Source organism: Artibeus jamaicensis, unplaced genomic scaffold (genome assembly GCF_021234435.1).
Source record: "Artibeus jamaicensis isolate MK-2021 breed Jamaican fruit bat unplaced genomic scaffold, CSHL_Jam_final contig_1803, whole genome shotgun sequence".
Taxonomy (NCBI): domain Eukaryota; kingdom Metazoa; phylum Chordata; class Mammalia; order Chiroptera; family Phyllostomidae; genus Artibeus; species Artibeus jamaicensis.
In genome coordinates, this window is record NW_026521356.1 from 5,427,810 (window position 1) to 5,440,294 (window position 12,485).

General features: G+C 45.7%; 1 protein-coding gene across 3 annotated transcripts in view; it reads right to left on the reverse strand.

The window, feature by feature from the left end:
• Nucleotides 1–905: 905 nt before the first annotated feature.
• The window catches only part of MAPK14 (mitogen-activated protein kinase 14), a 66,242-nt gene continuing 54,662 nt past the window's right edge, over nt 906–12,485 (reverse strand). Inside the window, exons 9-12 of one of the 3 annotated variants that reach the window (XM_037146240.2) lie at nt 10,249–10,328; nt 7,706–7,784; nt 3,972–4,145; nt 906–3,241 (exon numbers count right to left, since the gene is read on the reverse strand). In XM_037146240.2, the coding sequence (XP_037002135.1) occupies nt 3,174–3,241; nt 3,972–4,145; nt 7,706–7,784; nt 10,249–10,328 (401 nt within the window). In that variant the 3' untranslated portion in view covers nt 906–3,173. Of the gene's footprint in view, nt 3,242–3,971; nt 4,146–7,705; nt 7,785–10,248; nt 10,329–12,485 lie in introns of those variants that run through there. The other 2 variants (XM_037146239.2, XM_037146241.2) reach the window with 2 other exon arrangements.

The window sequence follows — 12,485 nt, forward strand, 5'->3', positions numbered from 1 at the left end:
CCGTTGGATGATTCTTGTATGTGCCTTGACCCGGGACTGACACTGCAACCTTGGCTATCAGGACGACGGTCTACCAACTGAGCCACCCAGCCGGGCTCTCCTGGCCCTTTAAACCCTGCGTTACAATCCAGCAGTTTCGAAGAACACTGTCAAGGGCCACAGACAAGAGTCATCAACTACATTTGCTTAAAAGTCTATAAACAATGTACACACCCAACCTTCTCTCTGGAAACTTAGAAAAATATACTTTCTGCAGATCATCTTGGAATGTCAAAGCTGAACAGAACCCAAACATCTACTTTAAAAAACTTCATTTTACAAACGAGGATTTGGAAATCTAGGCCAGGGGTTGGCAAATGTCTCCTGTGAAAAGGTAAACCGTTTGGACTTTGTGGCCCACGTGGTCTCAGTTGCAGGTACGCAGTTCCGTCACTGGAGCCCAGAGGCAGCCACAGACATGTCAGCAAGTGCGTGACTGTGTTCTTTATGTGTGGGCACTGATATTTGAATTTTACACTGTTATTTTTCACTTGCTGTAGAAATACTTATTTCAACCACCTAAAAATGTAACAACCATTTTTAGCGGCTGCACAAACAGGCGGCAGGCTGGATGTGGCCATGGGCGAGGGTCTGCTGACCCCCGTCCCAGGCCACTCTGATGCCCGGGGTAGTGGCCCAGGCCTGCTGCGCTCTGTCGCATTCACTTGCCCATTAGCTGCAAAGACTCAGGTCTGCTTCGCCATAAAGTGCACGACTGAGGAGCTCTGTAAGTGTTTTCTAAATTTTAGGAGTAATATTAAGATCTGTCAGAACCATGCCAGGCCACAGTTGAAAGTGATATAAAGTCATACTGAATATTAAAGTAAAATGACCAGAAGGAAAATATAATAAAATTGAGAAACTCATTACATTTGAAAAATAGCCTTTATTTCGACCAGTGGTATTGTATGACATCCTATATGGCATAACTGATTACAGCCAAGTTCATGAATACAGATAAAATAGCAGTTTCCCTCATTCTCTCTTTTGCTTTCTGTTCAGAGAAATCAGGAGACGGGAGCATGATTCCCAGGAACCGCGGAGCACTTCCTCAGGCGGCGGCTGAGTCCAGGCTCCGGGGAGCATTCAGCCTCCTAACACACGGATGGTCACAACTGCCAAGGAAAACATACGCAGAGCAGCTCTGCAGGAAACCACACTAGAACTTGCAACCCAGCGTGGCTCACGCAATTCATCTTGTGGCCGACTGTGAGGATTTGAACTGCGTATCACGGAGATGAGGCCCCTGCGCTCATCTTCCTCTAGAGGGGAGAACCCCGGGTGAGGCGAGATCACCACCAGCCTGCCTCCTTCCTTCTTGCTCCAGGTGACCCGGTCCTACCCTGTCCCTCTGGAGTGCATGGAGCGCTGCACTGTGCCAGAGAAACGGAAACACCGTGGCCGAAATACTGGACACTGTCGCATGGCCAACACTGGAAGTGGCTTTCCACTTTCTTATTTCACAAAAGATTTAAATATATGGGTCCTTATGTAGCACAAGATGCCTGAAATTCAGAAAATTATGGAAACAACTCTTCTCCACCCCTGAGGATATTTCATCTTTATAAAGTTGAAAATACAAAATATTAAAATAATTTGCCCTTTCTCCCCATCAAAAGGAATCACATTCTCGAAGGATTCCTGCAATATACAAAATTCATTTCTCCCTAAACCAAGACCAAGAAGTCATTGTTAAGCTGCCAAGAAGACCCTTTTCCAAAGAAGGGTGGGAAAGATACCTCATTACTTTAAAAAAAATATAGCCATCTTTAGATAAAAATAGCAAAAGGAGTTTCTGGCCTCACGAGCTTTTGAATTTTTCACTTTGATTTTCGACATTTCTTAGCATTGGTTATTGGGAGTGAAGAGAACAACTCGTCACCCAAAGTCTGAGACATTCCTGGGAAAAGCCCTGTCTTTCCCACGATGGCTCCCAAAAAGAGTTTGTTAAAAACCAGATGGCAAGAAAGAAAACGCTCTACATCCATCTGTTCTATTTCTTCATAATTTTCACATCCAAAGCACCTGGATTATCAATTGTGTTCAACACAAAGTAGCACTGGGGGCTGAGAGAAGACGATGTCACCCGCCCACAGCATCAGCCAAGGTGACGTGGCTTCTGAACCACCCGCGAAGTCTTCACTGGCAAACCTGCCTGGCATCAGGGCCTCCCGAAAAAAAAAAAAAAAAACAGGACAAGCAGCTGTGCATGCTCAAACAGCAAGACGTGCAAAACACATCGTCACTCTGCTAGCAAGGAGGAGCACACAGGAAGTTCACGGACAGCAAGAACCGGCTTCTGGCTGCTGGGGTCCAATACTCAAGAAACCTCTGCACCAAAGGTGGGGTAATACTGCAGAGAAATGGCAACGACACCTGGGGGGCGTGGGGGAGAGAGAGAAGCACTATACACATGCTCACACATGCACACACGGTGCCTCTGAAGGCTCCCTGCTTCACATGTGGCCATCCAACAGGCTGACTACGTGCACGGCTCAAAACTTTAACCGCTGCGCTACCTACACTCTCTTCTCTTCTTTTAAGGCACAAACATATTAGGTTTCAGATACACCTGCTGAGTTCTGAGACTCATACAAAGCAAATTCATCTTAGACTGGTGCACAGAAGCCGGTTGGTCCTTTTTCGCTGCAGGCATCGTTGAGGAACGACTTCAGGTCTGAAACAGCGAGCGGTGTGAGCCTTCTCTGTGCTATTGTGGTCAAGGTGACCCGCCACCACCAAGGTGGGGCTATAGGAGAGGCCAACACAGTAACAGCATGACTGGGGACGTTCACTGTTTTTCACTTTGCATTTAACAAACCCTAACACGACAGCAGCTCTTGCGGCCAGAGCTGACTCTCACGAAGAAGCACAAGCAGAGGCTGTCACGGAACACCTGTAACCCACGTAAAGTCACTGTGATCATATTTGCTCATATTATCTTTCCCTCCCACAAAGACAGACAGACACACACACACTAACACACATGCGTGCACACGCGGCCCACACACACCCCTCTTCCACCATGGGGGAGATCTTTGCAACAGGAGGCACTTGAATGAGATTTGGAGAGTTTCCGTGAAAAGGCCTTCCCCTCACAGTGAAGTGGGATCAGCAGAACAGAAGCCAGGTGGTCAGGACTCCATCTCTTCTTGGTCAAGGGGTGGAGGCACAAAGCTGATGACTTCATCGTAGGTCAGGCCTAGAAATTGGGAAGGAAAAGCAGGGTGTGAGGGTTGAGACTATCCTCTTCACCGACAAGCACTGTAGCTTCTAAGCTCAAGATCCCCCCTCCCGACGCACGCTGCTGCTTTGATGGGCCACTTCAAGTACCTGTTGTGTGTGATATCCTAATGGATCACTGTACAGAAGGTCAAGGATACCTATGAAAAACCATTTCTTTCTTGTTTCTTTCATCACTCAGAGCCTCCTCTTTAAAGCTCAGGAGTAACAGGCTACAGCAACAGATAATCCTGGTTTTGGGGATTTACCTGGAAATCTGAATTTGTGTTTTATGGAAAGAAACTGAAAATAGGAGACATAGGTGCCATTTCTGGCTGTGTCCCTAACTAGGTCTAAAATAACAGGTAAGATATAAACTCTTGGCCCCAACTGTATCAACTGTAAAACTGCCCTTTCTCCTACTCATCTCAGAGTTGCAAAGAAGGTTCTGAGAACCTCAAAGAATTAGGCAGATGTGAGGGGCTGTGCGCAAAATCAGATGAGAAAGGAGCGTCGTCACTAGCCACAAGTTTCCATCTGAGCAGCAGCACAGTCACTCGGTGTGAGACCCTGACTACAAGTTTTAACAAGTTGGCTATAGCTAGAAATTTTATGTTTCCCACAGTGTTTGGTTAGCGACTCACCTAGGAAAGATGTTCAAACCTGACTAATTTCTCAAGCTAGACGGTAATGCTGCCTTTATGACTTACTTTTCCATTCATCTATAAGGAGGTCCCTGCTCTCAAAGGACTGATCATACGGATCGGCCACAGGCTCATCGTCAGGGTCATGGTACTGAGCGAAGTAGGCGTGCGCGAGGGCTTGGGCCGCCGTGATCCTCTTGTCCGAGTCCAGCACCAGCATCTTCTCCAGCAAGTCAACAGCTATCAGCACCACGGAGTGGAAGGAAAGAAGAAGAGTTTTTATTCTTAACATGTTACCAGAAAATACACTATATTAAGCAGACACAGCTTTGACCCTTCAAACCTAAACAAAGAAACAAAGAATTCTCCTCCAAAGCGTCAGCTCTAGAACATACTATGCCCTCTCCCCTATGTGTGTGTGTGTGTTTGGATGTATTTTGTATTATTTTTAAAGAATACTTTACTGAAGAATTTTTTAAATAACTGGGACTCTGTCTGAACAACCATCTGTGGAACATCCACACCAAATTTTCACCTCTGCAGTCAGACTGTGAACAGCAGTGGTCTAGAAGGGGTAAGGAGGGCTGGTTTTTAATTTTTCAATGTCTTTGTTGACTTTCATGTTTACTTACTAACATAAGGCAAATGCATATTCATCAAGTGGGTCTTCCAACAGATAAACTGAAGTTTTCACATGGGTGTGTGAGTGACAAACCTGGTATTCGCATGAAATTTTCGCCATGGAAGAGGTCAATATAAAAAACAATACAGTGGATACTCATATACTGACCGCCCATATCCAACAATTAACACTCAGTGTTTCTCTATTTTTGTTAAACCATTTTAAAATTACAGACGTGATACATTACCCCTAAATATTTCAGCACAAAGACACTTTCCTGTACATTATAAAACTGTTTCACATCTGACAATAATTCCCAAATACCACCTAAAATCCAGTTCAAGTTAAACATTTTCTACTTATCACAAAGTTATCATTTATACACCTTCTTTGTTCAAACCAAGGTCCAAGGAAGGGTAATACACTGCATCTGATTGGGTTACTTCAGTTTCTCTGAATCTGGAATAACCGCCCCCCACCCCTCCTATTCTGACCTCAAAAGACATTCAGTCTGGGTGCCTTTAGACTATCCATCGTGCATCTGTACCCTTGTTTTCCTCTCCCCTTGTATTTCCTGAAAACCGCCTTAGATCCAAAAATTTGTTAACTGGCTCAAACATTTTTGGCACGAATATGTCACAGGACTCTGTGCACCTGCCGGAGCATTTGTCCCATTGTGAATGACACTACATTTGATCACAGAGTTGTTTCTCTGTTGCCCTTAGCAAAGAAACCACATAAATATCCTTTCACTTAAAAGAAATCTACTGATTTACCTTCACACCAATTATTTCATTAGGGGTCACAAAATCTTGATTTTTTTTACTTCTTTCAAATGAGGGTGTTTTGAGTTTTAGATCGGTGCAGCATGAACAATGCCATGACCACGGGAATCACTTAATGAAACTAGGCTTTTTTTTAAATTAAGATTTAATCAATTAGTTAATTAACTAATTTAGAGAGACCGGAAGGAGGGGGAGAGGGAGAGAAACATCAATGTGTGGTTACCTTTCACGTGCCCCTGACTGGGGACCTGGCCTGTAACCCAGGCAGGTGCCCTGACTGGGAATCGAACCGGCAACCCTTTGGTTTGCAGGCCAGCACTCAATCCACTAAGCCACACCAGCCAGGGCTGAAACAAGGTTTTTGAGGCTTTGCAAATCACTGATGCTTTCTTAACTGTGAAGGGGGCGGGCAGGGGACTGAGGAAGAGGACATGTTCCCTTACAGACCTACTACAGGGCACACAGGAGAGTCTACAAGACCCCTCGCTGCAGCCTGAACTCCAGAGTGACCCAAAGAAACGTGGTTCTCAAAGGGACACAGAAACAAGGTGCAGTGTCACATGTCGATTCAAATCTGCAAGTTTACACTTTACAGCCCCGGGAGAAATGCCCAGATATGTATATATTCTTCTCTTCTTAGAAAAACATATGCTTTATCAGCTTAGTTTGAATCATATGGTCTTTGCCACTCCTAGAGTAAAATGTGCCATGTCCTTATAACCAATACCTTGATAAGGAATACGGTCAGGGGTAAGAAAAAGATTCCTCTAAGATCTCGACAGATACAAATACCCACACTTCATGAATGGGCAATTGGCATTTCAATTCCTGTTTCGAAAGTAATGTGGAACACAGTCACTGACCAACAGATGCTAATATTCACACTGGTGCTAATATTTACACTGGTGGGGGCCTCCCCAGTAAACACACTGGGCACGAGCCCACGGTCTGAAGTCTGCAGGTGTGCACGGCTCCGCCGGCAGGGTGCGGGCTGTCTGGACCCCGAGGGCTGCGGTGCTGAGTCAGACGGTCCAAACCTTCACTCAACTCCCCTGCAGTCTGTGTTGCTGAGTGGGATCCAGTTCTTTTGAATATTTTAGTGTCATAATTCCAGAGAAGGGGACACCTATCAGGATGGATGTGACTTAAATAAGCTCCTGGGATGCACACATCTCCAGCCCCAAGGAAAACGGATTAGCAAATCCAGTGAGTAACAGGAAGTCCGGCAGGGAGCATCACCGTGTCTAAGTCATGAGCTGATGCGATGAAAAGAATTCAGACCAGAGTGACAGATATAAAAACTACCAGCACACATCATCACCTCCCAAATTCTTGGAGTACTTATGACTCAGAGAGCTACACACAGATCCTTGGGTTAGATAATACCATGTCAATAAATCACACAAAGCCAGTGAGAACACAGCAGGGCAGATGCAAACCTAAACCAACCTGGAAGAATTGTGTGCCCATTGATGAGCTTGTGCATTTGTTCTTGGAAGTGAGATGTGGTGACAAACCCTCCATCTCCAGGGCTGACAGGAACCCATCTGTAGCTGCCCAACACTTCACAGAGCGTGAGCATCTGTGCTATTATAAGAATGAGCACAGCGACACTGATACCCCTGTCAACAATCACAATGGATGAAGTACTTAGAGGTAACACCACTTAGCCTTCACGCCAACTTCTGAAGAGGTCCTCGCGGCTGTCAGCCCCGAAAGGATAAACTGAGCCCGAGGCACAGCTGCTGGGACCCTTGGGCAGACGGACGGCCCACTCACACAACTGCAGGGGGGTGAGGAGGCCCAGCACGCTGCCATCGTAGCCTCTCACTGCACCCTTCCTGGCAGAGGGAGGTCTTGGCCTTGATTTTTCTGTGTCTGCCACTAACCTCTGTGCCCCCCCAGAGTCAGGGCGTTAGAGCCTCAGACAGTGCCACTTTCGGGGGACAGCAGAAGCAACATTAGCCCCCAGCTTGAAGGAAGAGAGCAGCTCCTTCTCCGGCCAGGGTGGTCCACATCCTGCAGCTGCTGTGCCACGTCCCTTCGCCAAGAATCCTGGAGGTCACGGTGGCAGGAGTATGCCTGAGGTCGCAAACTGGCTGCACCCGTTGGACCGGTTCAGTCTCAGAGGGGCAGGAGGAGGACAGAGGAAGGGAAAGCGTGCACACTGCACACAGGATGGCAGGTCCTGCGGCCCCCGGAAGTGACAGGCGGAGCAGGGACCACCACAGAAGCTCCGGGTGGTCCACCAACACCGGTGGTGCTTCCCCTGCTCTTACCCTCAGCCTGGGTAAGGAATGACAGCGGTTGTGAGCAAGTCGCAGGCTTCAGCCCCCTAACTTACATCACAGCCAATTTAATATCCATGACATGAAGACAGTCAGTCAACTTACCCAAGGGATTGGCACCAATAAAAACATTTGCAAAGTTCATCTTCGGCATCTGGGTCAAAGACTGAATGTAGTTTCTTGCCTGTGAAAACAAAGGGTTTTCAAAGTGGCTTTTTGTTCAGTAATGTTACCGCCCTCAAAGCATCCCGGTCCTGTCAAGGAACAAGTATGAACTGACAAAGTCTGCTGGCTTCAGTGTTTACGACAGTCTTTGATACTCATTAAAGACTTCTCTCTCAGCTCTGGCTGGTGTAGTTCAGTGGATTGAGCGCGGGCCTGTGAACCAGAGTATCGCAGTTCGATTCCCGGTCAGAGCACATGCCTGGGTTGCGGGCCAGTTCCCAGCAGGGGACGCACAAGAGGCAACCATACATTGATACTTCTCTTCTTCCCTTCCCCTCTAAAGATAAATAAATAAAATATTTTTAAAAAAGACTTCTCTCTCACTGCTACCCTAAGTTCCTTATTTATGGTCATTATCTTTATTTATATTCCTGCTACAGCTCAGTTATATTTCAAGTGGATGCAAGTGCTAACCAGTTAAGCTCCCTCCCATTAGCTTTCTGATTTCAGGATCAGAAGTTTAAAAAATGAGGCCAAGGTATCTAAGAAGTAGCCCTCTCTGAGACAGGACTTCCTAAAAGCTAAAATTGGCGCAGGAACTGGTATTCCTAAAGAAAGTCTAGGACTGGCAGTCTTTCAATGGTGCTGGTCTCAGTAGGTGCTCTCAGAACCTCTAAAGGATTGACAGTAACCTTGCCAACAAAGTAATCTGGGTAAGAAGAAAGTAAACATAAGCTTAGTATATTATCCTAAGAGGCTCAAACACGTATTAAAAATGCTAAACCCATAAGTGAATTTTAAGTGACATGGCCCAGGCAGAAATTCTTCTCCACCACTTAAAAACTATACCTCAGGCAAGTCCCAAGTAACTTATCAATGACCTCATCCACAAAATATTAGTATTAGTAGTTGGCTTGCCTATATCTTACAGTTGTTGTGCTACTCATGCAAAATGAAAGTCATAAAAGAGCTTCAAACTAAAATTCCGACACAAACAACATTTATATTCTGTATTACAAATAGAGCTGTTCTAGGTTTGGTCCCTGGGGTGGGACAGGTGTGAATCTGAATCTTGACTTTAATACTTTGGGCAAGTTACTTATTAGCTTTCAGCCTCGAGTTCCTCATCTGTAGAAGGGAGGAGGGAGAGCGCCCACGTGGCGGCGTTGAGTGCGGATTCGGGGTAACAGACCAGCCTGCCCCCGGAGCTCACGGAACCTTAGCTGCCACCACTGACTGCGGCCATTAGAAGGCAATCTGCTCTCCATTCCTCAGGATGTTCCAACTTCCCAATTTCTGAGCACCTTTCAAAAACTGACGGCTCTAATCAAGGCAAAAACAAAACCGGGTCTTGAGAATGATCACATAAACACAAATGCAACTCATAAGTGTGTTTCTCAGATATTAGGTATTAAACTATATAGATGACCTCCCTTGTTTCAATTAAGAAGCCCCACTGTCAGTCCATCTGAGTCGTTGAGATAAAACTTCTGTGAATCTACCTTAACCACCCCCTTCTGATTCCTCAGCAGGAAAGGCACTCATGTACGTGTACACACACCCACACGCCCACATACGAGGTGAGAAAAAGTTCTGGTTGCTAGGGCAACCTCACCCTCTTCTGAGACCCACTTTCAAAAGCAGCTGAGAATCTTACCGTTGAAAACAAAGTTCTAGGAATTGAATGTCTACGTGGCCATACTCTCTGCCCGCCTGAGCAGAAAGATAAAAGGTGGAAGGGAAAACAGGGGTGAGAGAGACCTGGCATGCAGAGAACAGCCATCCCTCTCACAAGGCAAAGAGAGACAGGTAGGAAGACCGAGCAGGGCTGTGGGGGTGCAGACCCGCAGGGCAGGGCCGCGGCGACGGCAGCCTGGGACCCAGACTGCAGGCCCCTCAGAGGAGAGTGCCCGGTCATCTCTGATGATAAAACCAGAGTTAGATTACAGGGTTAAGAACTGGTTTTAAAAAAGAATGGTAAAAAACCCTACACAGGTATTCACAGTTATTCTATATTATTTATGTATTTTACAAAATATAACACGGATTTGTGGTTGGATAGTTGAGGCTTTTGAATAATCCTCTTTTGTTCATTAAAAAAAAGTGATGAACATAAAGCGTGCTAATGCCTTCCGGCAGCAGCACCCCCGGCTGGAAGCCATCAGATGGGAGCGCAGCGCAACCCAACCGCAGGCACGGAACCTGGGGGAACACAGACAGCCTCTTGAGCACTAAATTCGTAAAACCCAAACATAAAAGTAACACCATTTCTATGGACCAGTCTGTAACCTGTATTCTCAGGCTACAGGATCAGACAACATTTAATCCCAAATATCAACATCTTGCAACAGCGACAGGCAGCCGTCCAGGCGCATGCAGGCACTCAGGGACACTGAACACCGGGCGGCTGGTTACACGGTGGCAATAAAGAGTGAACGTGGCCTTCCGAGGTCCGTGTCCCTGTGCAGCCTACTTGTTCTCACCTCATGGCTTGGCATCCTGTTAATGAGATAAGCAGGGGGTGTCCCCGTCAGACGCATAATCTGCTGAAGCTGGTTAATATCTTAGATGCCTAGTCAAGGGCATTGTTAAACATACAGTGCAAAAAATAACTTTTAACTCAAGTTTTAAAAGGCCAAAAGCCACCCAAACAAATAAAAAACCTACTCCCCACCCATCCTGCCCACTTTAGGCAGAGCCCAAGCCTGCAGAATAAAGCATGCTTCTGTGAGTGCCAGAAGAATTATTAGGCATGTAGCCAGTGCCTAGCCGTGCGGGTAAGTTTTCTGTGGCTTTAGCATCATCTTTAACATTAAATGTTTCAGGCTTCTTGGAAAGAGACTGCCCCTCGATCCAGGATGCCAGCCAGAGAATGGTTTTCAAGTACTGATGGCCAGAACCTGCTTGCTTGTAGGTGAATGGAGTTCAGAAAATACTGACTCAACTCAGGAAAAGAGAATATATACAATATATCCATTTGAAGAAGACATTAAATTTCTGTGGCACAGGTTCTGGTGATTTTCCAAGGCACCACCACCCCTCCAGATATGGGTGGGTGTATGGGCTGATAAGCAATGTCAAGTTTCAAAGACATTAGTAGCAGTACATCTCAAATACGTGCCACAAACACACAAGTGAGTGAAGAAAAGGAACACGGGGGGCAAGTCAGAAGCTAACGGCAAAGAGAAGATGGGAGTCACAAGCTGCATGCCACGGTGGCTTCTCCCAGTGTCTCTAACAGGTGACCACGCTGACTTCATCTCTCAAACGGCTGGGACAAAGTCTGCAAAACACGGCAATTTCTCAACAAATGCAGAACCACGATGTCTTCCATACAGATGAGCACATATCTAAGCTGTACCCCAAACTTCTTTTAGCTGTGCCATTGGTTTTAACACAATTCCCCTTCCTTCAAAATATCATGAGAACTGTTAGTTTATCATGTGTTTCTATTAAAGCAGAAGTGATGGGATTTCAAAATTCCTCAACACAATTCAATAAAAACCCTGTTATATTCCCTTTCCTGTTAGCTCCTGACGCCCTCCACTGGTTGCAGCACTGTCTTCAACAAGCACCCTGGTCAAGTGATGTCATTGCTCTGTGGCTTCCCTCAGTAAGTTTTCCACATTCGCTCGCTGCCTGAGCTCAGACTCCCTGCGGTCGGATTCCTCGGATTCCTGCGAGCACACGTGTAAGGCCGGCTACCGGGGCAGAGCTGGCTGGCCCCGCCTCGCGCGCTCCCTATGCGCAAGGCCAGCATATTGAAAAGGTGACATGAAGTTCTTTTCACATTTTCACAACAAAGTTCAGGTTTACCTATAAACAAATGACATAACAAACAGTACTTTGCATGCCAAGAGAAATAACAAAGGGCGCCAGTAAAGTAAACCAGCGATAGTAGACCAGCGGTTGGGTTCTACAAAGTCAGAATCCTGCCATCTCTCTCTCCTTTCCTGTGGGCCAGAAGTAAGTTTACAGTTGTTCATCTGAAAAATAGTAGTTATGAATAAATGATGATAAAAAATAGTGATTCACCTACTCGTAACTATAACCCTCTATTCGCCCCACCTTGCACTTGGCCTGTCCATTTTCTGTGTTTGTCTCCTTCAGTCAGATAGGTTATTATAACGCTTTCTTGTTGGGAGTTACAAAAAATAAACTTCTAGAGAAAGATGTGAGAGTGATTCGGTAAAAGGGCTTTTCCCCCTCCTTAATATGATTTTTTTTTGTTCTTTCACTAATTACTGTTGGTACAGGGTCACCAACCAAAAAAATTCTATTCCCATAGCTACCCATCACAGCCCCTTCCCCCCTTCCTCACGGCGCGTCTTAACTCGTTCTCCCTCAGCCCCTATCACTGTAATCTCTTCATCAGAATGTCCTGCCTTTTGCTCACTGAATTTCTACACCATTTCACTACTTTTCAGGAGTAACAAAATAGCTATTGTTGTTCTGTTTACTACATTCCTTCCATAATAATTTTTTCTTTCAATTTTTAAAATATTTAAATAATTTTACTCACCTGGCTGTGTTATTTACATATCATGTGTTCCGCGTATCACGTGCTTTTAAAATAAACTGCTACTTGGGCAGCATTTACTAACAACAACATAATCTTGCCTACCTTCTTGAATGTTTAAATTGCTTATATCCACTTGCCATAACTATGTAGGAAAAAACCAAACAAACCTTTCTTATTCCTATACTCAGTACAATATTA